The 8,217-nt window shown below is 41.6% G+C and overlaps 1 protein-coding gene across 1 annotated transcript; it reads left to right on the top strand.

Moving 5' to 3' along the window:
- Window positions 1-1,724: 1,724 nt before the first annotated feature.
- LOC143292260 (uncharacterized) lies at window positions 1,725-5,082 on the top strand. The gene is made up of 3 exons (XM_076602448.1): window positions 1,725-1,930; window positions 3,652-4,019; window positions 4,431-5,082. Exons 1-3 carry the CDS (start codon window positions 1,725-1,727, stop codon window positions 4,724-4,726), a joined length of 870 nt encoding a protein of 289 aa, XP_076458563.1. The 3' UTR covers window positions 4,727-5,082.
- The last annotated feature ends 3,135 nt before the right edge of the window (window positions 5,083-8,217 follow it).

The raw sequence follows: 8,217 nt of genomic DNA, 5'->3' as shown, positions 1-8,217 counted from the left end.
GATAATAACAATGATGATGATGACGACGACAACAACAACAACACTAACAACAACAACAATAATAATAGTAATGATAATAATAATGATAATGATGCTGATGGTGACGATGGTCATGATTCAGTACCTAAATGATGCCATGTCTTCGTATAATGGGCTCTAAGCGCCTCGCATAAATCGCTACATATTCAATTGTGTCTAACAGCATGCAACGGCACACGAAGAAAAGGCATGAAGAGAAGAAGAAGAGGAAAAAAGAAAAAAACATATATTCACATTCACCAAGACAATGCTAAAATTGTAAATAATGAGACACAAAAAGTACAAAATATGTTACACACACACACACACACACACACACACACACACACACACACACACACACACACACACACACACACACACCAAAAACAAAAATCACACAAAAATGTGGGGGCGTGGAGATGTGGGGGTGTGGGCCAGTGATTCGTCACATTCAAAGGCCATTTCGAACGGTCTGAGTTTTGGAAATCCAGAAGAAAATTCCAGACAGAAGGTGTTTGATACTGAAAGGCCCTTTGACCAAATGTCTTTGAAGAAATATGTTTTTCTATTGGTGGACCCTAACCCGATTCAAATGGCTACTTTGAGTCTGGGGTCTTGGCATGCCGAGTGTCTTTTGTGAGATGCCTGAATGACATCACCATCTGGTTTGTTTGAAAGGTATATACCGCATGAATAAATGAGTGGGAGGTCTATCCTACATGAATTGATGAATTAATGAGTAGGGGAAGAAATGTCTCTTTTGTGAGATATCTGGATAATAGCACAATGTTTTCTTTGTTTGAAAGATCCATGCTAGGTGGATTAAAGAATGCTTTAAAAAGTAAACTTTGTTCTCTGCGGATTTTCGTCCCTGGGTTGGATCGGGCTTTGGCCAAATCTTTCCTGTGTGTCGGCAGGTGAGAACTGGCGAGATCCCTAGGAAGCACTCTCTCCTGCATTTCCAGGAAGCACTCTCCCCTGCATTTCCAGAAAGCACTCTCTCCTGCATTTCCCTTGGTACTTGTCTTGTATACATAAGTAAAGCGTAAAAAAACCATATTCTGATGGCTTTATTTTCATGTTCCCACGTGCTTTCTTCAGTTGGTGACTTTATGCGATCTGGACATCCTCCATGTTGAATACTCGCCCATGACGTGACTGATATGAGTGTCTGTATGATGACTGTCTCATTAGATTTTAACACATTTGGGTGATAGACTTGAAAACTAACCCCTTTTAAAGATACCCTTCCCCATTAACTGAGACCACATCAGCCTTATGTTCAATTGAACTTTTTAACAGAAAATATGATTTGTAACGGACCATGTTCAAGTTTGATAAACCTTTAGCCTATGGAAGATTACAATATCGTTTAACAAACCAGCCCATGAACAGATGTAAATTGCAAAGTTTTGAACAGTTGTCGAAAACTGATAAGTCAAAGACGAGCACGCCCTACGTAAAAGTACATTTCTTTTTTCTCTGTGACAGTTTCTCCTTTAAGATTATGTGCTCTGAGACCATTTCCAGATAGAAACGTGTCATTACCCGACGGCGGAACCATCATGAAAACCAAGCATGACTGAAACAACAATAACCATCGGATAATCAGATCACCTGTTGTTTCAATAAATACCAACTGTTTCTCTTTACAAAAAACAAACAAACAAACAAACAACAACAACAACAAAACCACCTCCAGAATGGCAGGTGGTGCAGCAGACAGTAACGGAGCCATTGGTGTCCTTTTAGATGAGATGTCCTCTGCTGTCACTGGGCATGAGTTAACGTCTCCGATAGCTCCGATTCTGTCGGGAATAACGACGACGATGGACATGAACAATGACTCCACGGCGGGCGTTGAAAGACAACAGCTTTTGGAAGAAAAGATTGCGAACATGGTCAGAAGGTAAGAGTACTAGCAGGCGGTCACTGCACACTTATTCTGTTGTAATTTTTTTAATGGTTTGCGTTTCTTTTCTTTCTTTCTTTTCAAGTTTATGCAAACAAAAAAAGAAGAGAGAGAGAGAACTGTATGAAACAGTCTACATGAACATGTAAATTTACCCTGTGAAAGTTGTTTTCGGAAAAGTCTTGATGACTTTGTATTTTCGGATTGTTGTGGGATGGAAGACTGGGGTGTGCGAATGAATTATTTCTGACTTTAAAATGTTTATTAGTTGATTTAACATGTTGTGTGTGATTTTCGTGAATTGATATCTACTGATTTTAAATGTAACTTGGTACAACTAAGATGGTGTTATGCGTTCAATATAAAAAAAAATATTGCAAATTTCATTCTGAATTAATTGTGAGAGGTGACTATGTCTTGCCTTTCAATCCTTTGGGGAAAAGAATTCTCTCTCTCTCTCTCTCTCTCTCTCTCTCTCTCTCTCTCTCTCTCTCTCTCTCTCTCTCTCTCTCTCTCTCATATGCATGTGAATGTTTACGTATGTATTTGTATGTAACCGAATCTCCGTTTGTACTTCATCATCGTCATCGTCGTCATCATCATCTTCAATATCATCATCATCGTCATGTCTTTCTCTCTCTCTCTCCCTCTTTTTTTTTCTCTCTCTCTCATTGCACTTTTATATTTATACACATTTTTGTCATGAATGCAAGTATTATGATTGTGTATCTGTTAAATGTTTACTGTGCATTTGAGTGTATTTGAATGTAATGTATGTAATTCTATGACCTTTTATCTTGTGAATATTTTATTTTCATTTCTCTTTGCCCTGAGGGCTGGATGTAAAAAAAACAAAACCATATGCATGCTTATTCCACTTCCCTCGTTAAAAAAGATTCGTTCGTCGTTCGTTCGTTCGTTCGGTCATTCTCTCTCTCTCTCTCTCTCTCTCTCTCTCTCTCTCTCTCTCTCTCTCTCTCTCTCTCTCTCTCTCTCTATTCTCCACACCTTTGATTCTTGTTTGCATAGTAATTTAGTGTATATTTGAGTTTACAGCAAGACAAAGAACATAATAATATCATCAACATAATTCTTGTGAAAACACATTCGTACGTTATTTTTAAAGTTAGTTATTCATAAGTGTCAGTGTGAATCAATACTGTGTATTTATATGCACCATTTTTCAAAATGGGCTCCGTCATCAGCTGAAACATTGAATTGACCTGAACAGCCTTGTTGATATTGGAAGGCATTATCATTTGTTGCTGATACTGTTTTTAATAAAATGCTTTCTAATTGCATAATTTTCGAAATGTGTCCAAAGGGTGTTCATTTTATTATTTAGATACATTATGAGCTAATGCTAGAAACCCGCATAAATGTACGTTAAGTGTTTGCTTTTGTTGGAACGTCGATGGCAGTGTATAAATTATCGATATTCAGAATATGTTTCTGTCCAAACATATTCATACGTTTCCTATCTCGCCCCCTAATTCATGTGTTTAGCATAAGACACTGTTTACATATCTTAGAAGAAAATAGTTTATACGTTTCCTTTTCGTGCATAAAATCATACCTCGCATGTATATGTATAGTCTGTAAGATTATTATTTTTGAACACTTTCATCTCTTCACACGCATATCCTGCAGTCAGTCTGCTCGATTTATCTAAATGTATATTATTGTGCTGTTTTGACCTTTGGCTTTTTTACTTGCAGAATATACATTCCCTTTACAGTGGCTGTGGGTGTACCGGGCAACTTGCTGTGCTTCGTGACTCTCGTCTTCACCAGTCTGCGGAGCACTTCCACGTGTGTCTACATGGCCGTCATTGCTGTGCTGGACTGCGTCATCCTCACCGTTGCCTTAGGTTTCGTCATTGGTGACATTTTGGGGCACAGTGTCTTCTACATGCGCAATGACTGGGCCTGTGGCTTCCATTATTTTCTGTTCTACTTCACCATCCACTTTAATGTGTTGCTGCTTCTGGCCATGACTGTGGACCGTTTCATCGTGGTCAGGTTCCCGCTCAAAGCTCAGAGACTGTGCACTCCAAAATCTGCCCTTAAAGCCACCGTTGCGCTAGGTATCGTCTCATTTACCCTGAACAGTCAAATACTTTTTACCAGACGCTTAATCCCAACACAGAGAGGTCATGATCCGCTATATTGTTGGTATCCAGATCCAGATGTAAATTTTTTCGTGGAGAAAATATACACGTGGATCGATGCCTCGATCTACAGTTTCATTCCTTTCCTTTCTCTGCTCGCATTGAACATCCTCATTATCAGACAGCTCAAGCAGTCCAGCAAATTCAGCAAGCAGTTCACAGAGCGCCGAGACGACACAACTGCTTCCAAAGCAAACAAAGTAAGTCAGTCAAATCAAGATGAAGTCTACAGCAGAGGTGTAAACAGGTCGAATACACAAATTATGACCAAAGAACTACAGGCTAGTCCAACTATTAATGAGGTTGTAAATAGCAATGGAAACACAGGAACTCCATCTACAAAAATTGTCAAAGCGGCAAACAGCAACATCATCGTTATGTTGCTATTGGTGACCTTTGCTTTCTTATTCCTGACGTCACCAGTGGTGATCGTGCTGCTGTACGAGAGGTACTACTGGCTGCCCAGCACCAATGAGGAGAGAGCTCGAGTCCTTCTGACCCACGCTTTTGTGGACAACCTCATGTTCAGCAACCACGCCATCAACTTCCTGCTGTACTGCATCAGTGGTCGTCGTTTCAGACAGGAGTTCAGGCAACTTCTGACGCGACTTTGTCGTTCCTAAAGTGGATAGCACATTGTTTCGGATCCGATGAAAACAAATAGGAGATATGAGCAGAGCAGTAACAACTGTGACAGTAGCAGTAGTAGAAGTTGTGGTGGAGGTAATGACTGCCAGGCGTTCATCAGTTCGTGAGACATGGAGCCTGTCTCTACTCTGGACAGCTTGCCGCACATTCACTGGTTAGTTCAATATGTAACTGACGGTTTTTGTTCCAAATGACATCGTCCAGCTTATCCAGGTCGTGTACACAGACCCCCTTGAAGTGAAAGTGATCTTGTGTTTCTTCTTCAGGCAAGCAGTTAATAGTGTACAGCAGAAACAGTGACAGCACCAGTGTTTGAGGAACATAGGGGTGAAAGTGATGCCCTGTCTGTCCAGTACAGAAGCATGTGATATCTTACTTGTCCAAAGACCATTGAGGAGATGCTTTGAGTAATCCGTGTGAAATCTATGGGGTCAGTTCTCTAGGCAGAAGTGTAAAATACATCGAGAGCACTGGATAGCAGATGAATCAGAGTGTATGCAGTGCATGTTCATCTTTTCGATGCTCTGTCCTCAACTACGCGCGTACTTAATTCAGTATCAGTATCAGTATCAGTAGCTCAAGAAGGCGTCACTGCGTTCGGACAAATCCGTATACGCTACACATCTGCCAAGCAGATGCCTGACCAGCAGCGTAACCCAACGCGCTTAGTCAGGCCTTGAGAAAAAATATAATAAAAATAAATAAAATAAAATAAATAAAATAATTAATGTAGACCCAAGATGAATAACATAAAATGCTCAAGTTAGTATTCCACAATAATTTTACAGAAGACGTAAAAACAGTAGGGAAGGAGGGGAGACAATTCTTGGTATCGATCTACCACGTTCGTCTGTCTGTTTGCAGTTCATTATTGAACCGAACTCTTCGCAGATTCAAGAGAAACATAATCAATGAGTCACTACAACCTCTCTACAGAATAAGCGCCGACGACATCACGTGCGAGCAAGAAGCATCAATAAACACAACAGGACACACAGTAACTCCTCGTTGCAAATGGTTTGCCCATGTGTAACTCTGGCTGGTTTGTGGGGAAAAAAAAAACGTTTCACTAGTATGCAGTAAACATACTTGATGGGAAAAACAAATAAAACTACACGCAGGAAAAAAATACCCCAAAAATGGGTGGCGCTGTAGTGTAGCGACGCGCTCTCCCTGGGGAGAGCAGCCCGAATTTCACACAGAGAAATCTGATGTGATAAAAAGAAAAACAAATACAAATTCAAATGCATATATGCAGTCATGTTTGCAGGACTAACTGTTATATCTTGTTATATTATATGTTTAACCTTATATTCCTTCACGTTATTTCGTTTCTATTTTTTTTAGTGCATTTAGACCGCATTCATTACCCGTTGGTGGGGTGAGAGAGAGAGAGAGAGAGAGAGAGAGAGAGAGAGAGAGAGAGAGAGAGAGAGAGAGAGAGAGTGGAGGGATGGATAACAAGTGCGCCACCACTCTTGTTGTTTTCCAGTGCAGACGTTGAAGAGTACTGATGTTACACATTCCTGTGCGTCTGTCCTCTCCATATCTGATTGGGTAAAATGATTCTGAGTGGGATAAAGGAACGAGTGCACGCGTATGCCTGTGTGTGTGTGTGTGTGTGTGTGTGTGTGTGTGTGTGTGTGTGTGTGTGTGTGTGAGAGAGAGAGAAAGGGGGAGAGAGAGAGGGAGATAAGATGAGGAGAAATCCAATTATAAGTGTACAGAAAAATAATTGTTAGGCCAGATAGTAGGAGAGGTAGGGAGGGACAGAGAAAAGGGTATCTGTTTGTGTTCATCACACAGAAGCAAACGCAATGTTGAGGGCGTGTGTGTGCGCGCGCGTGAACATGCGTGTTTGTTTGTTCGCACGCGCGCGCGCTCGCGCGTGTATTTGTGTGTGCAGAAATGCAGAGGGTAGGTGGACAAGACAGGATGTTAAGCTGTTTGTTCTTGCAATACTTGGTTTGAGAGTTTCTTGCTATCAAATCGAATACGATGAATATCGACAGCAGTTTGGGTTTGCTGAACATCACATGGTGATCGGTCATTTCAAGCGATGAGCAACAATTCCAATCCGCATTCCAATTTTAGGTTAAAAGCTGAAACTCTCATAGCCTCATACGGCCAATGAAGCAGTGAATTCATATCCACTGTGCTGTGCTGAGGACTCGGTATAGGAAAGCGGGGCTCAGTCCTCACCTCCGTTTCAACCAACCCCAACTTTCCATTCCTAGGTGGAGAGAGAAAAATCCGAGTTAAATGCCTTTCCCAAGAAGACACCATTTCGGAATGGGGTCTTCAACTGATCACTGGACCCGAGGACCAACATCTAACCTATTCTGCCACAGCGTGGGTAGAAAGTACTAATCAACCAACCAGAGCAAAGCGCCTGAATTGGCTGCATCCGGTGATGATGAAATCATCCTGCAGTCACAAGCCACAGTGATTTAGTGGATGGCGTCACTGATCGGCAAATGGAATGTTGGGGGTTCCACATTCATCATCTGTCTCCGACCGTTTCCTACCCATACACAGTTGGACTCAGAGTGTAGTGGGTACGTGGCATTCATTTATAGTCTTTATTTCTGTCTGGATTCAATTTTGTCTCGACTATCTTCTCGTCAGAGCTGACTGCAGTGGACTAAGATTGGAAAGTCAGGACCACACAGACGAGTTCTGGCAACTTTACATGCGCCTGTAAGGTGATGCTGAAATTTTCTGACCTGCACTGGAGCTGTTGCTAACGCAACTGTTCTTTGGACCTTATAGTATAATGAGCTCTCTTTTGCTTCGTCAACTCTCTGCACTCACGCTCAGCACTTTCATTCTTGTCCTTAAAACCTGCCTCTTTCCAAAATGTCCCCCCCCCCTCTTCTTCCATATTTGCAGTTTCTCTATCTTTATTTTTGCATATGTTTTAAAGTATTACCTTTCATTTCTATTAATCAGAACGATGCATGCCTGTGGAAGGCTGGTGTATAAACGCTTTGATTTGTCTTTGCACGAGATTCAGCACCATATAAATATATTTATCATTAGTGGTATTTGCACTGCTATTAGTATCCCTATAATGATAACTAATTCCAAGATGGACCAATGGGCGTGTGGCGTGTTTGGGTCGGGTCGTTGGAGGGAGGGGTGACGGTCTTCATTCCGAAGAGAGCGTTCGCTCCGTGTGGTCCATCACTCAGCAGTTACTATCGTCAGCACGGGGAAGGCATGGTGGGGGGGCGGGGGGGGGGGGGGTGTTCTTTTTAGGTGATGTACTGCATGTGTTGCATCGGAAACAGATACCATCAAAGCGACTCAGTTGCACTGTCGGGAGAGTTCACAGCCAAGAAACGAACGTAGAAGTGGATTTTGTTCCTTGACTGCCCAACCTTGTTGAAATAAGATCAATGCGTCACAAATCTATAATGCACTTACTAATTTTTGTATACATTGTGGTGTGATTCTCGTATTG

This window comes from Babylonia areolata, chromosome 18 (genome assembly GCF_041734735.1).
Source record: "Babylonia areolata isolate BAREFJ2019XMU chromosome 18, ASM4173473v1, whole genome shotgun sequence".
Classification (NCBI taxonomy): Eukaryota; Metazoa; Mollusca; class Gastropoda; order Neogastropoda; family Buccinidae; genus Babylonia; species Babylonia areolata.
This window is presented reverse-complemented; position numbering and strand designations above follow the sequence as displayed.

What these genes read in the sequence shown, in the direction of transcription:
- LOC143292260 (XM_076602448.1), top strand. Translation starts at nt 1,725, where the DNA reads ATGGCAGGTGGTGCAGCAGACAGTAACGGAGCCATTGGTGTCCTTTTA. An exon ending in ATTGCGAACATGGTCAGAAG is followed by an intron (nt 1,931 to 3,651) that starts GTAAGAGTACTA and finishes TTTTACTTGCAG; the next exon opens with AATATACATTCCCTTTACAG. An exon ending in TAAAGCCACCGTTGCGCTAG is followed by an intron (nt 4,020 to 4,430) that starts GTATCGTCTCAT and finishes ATGGAAACACAG; the next exon opens with GAACTCCATCTACAAAAATT.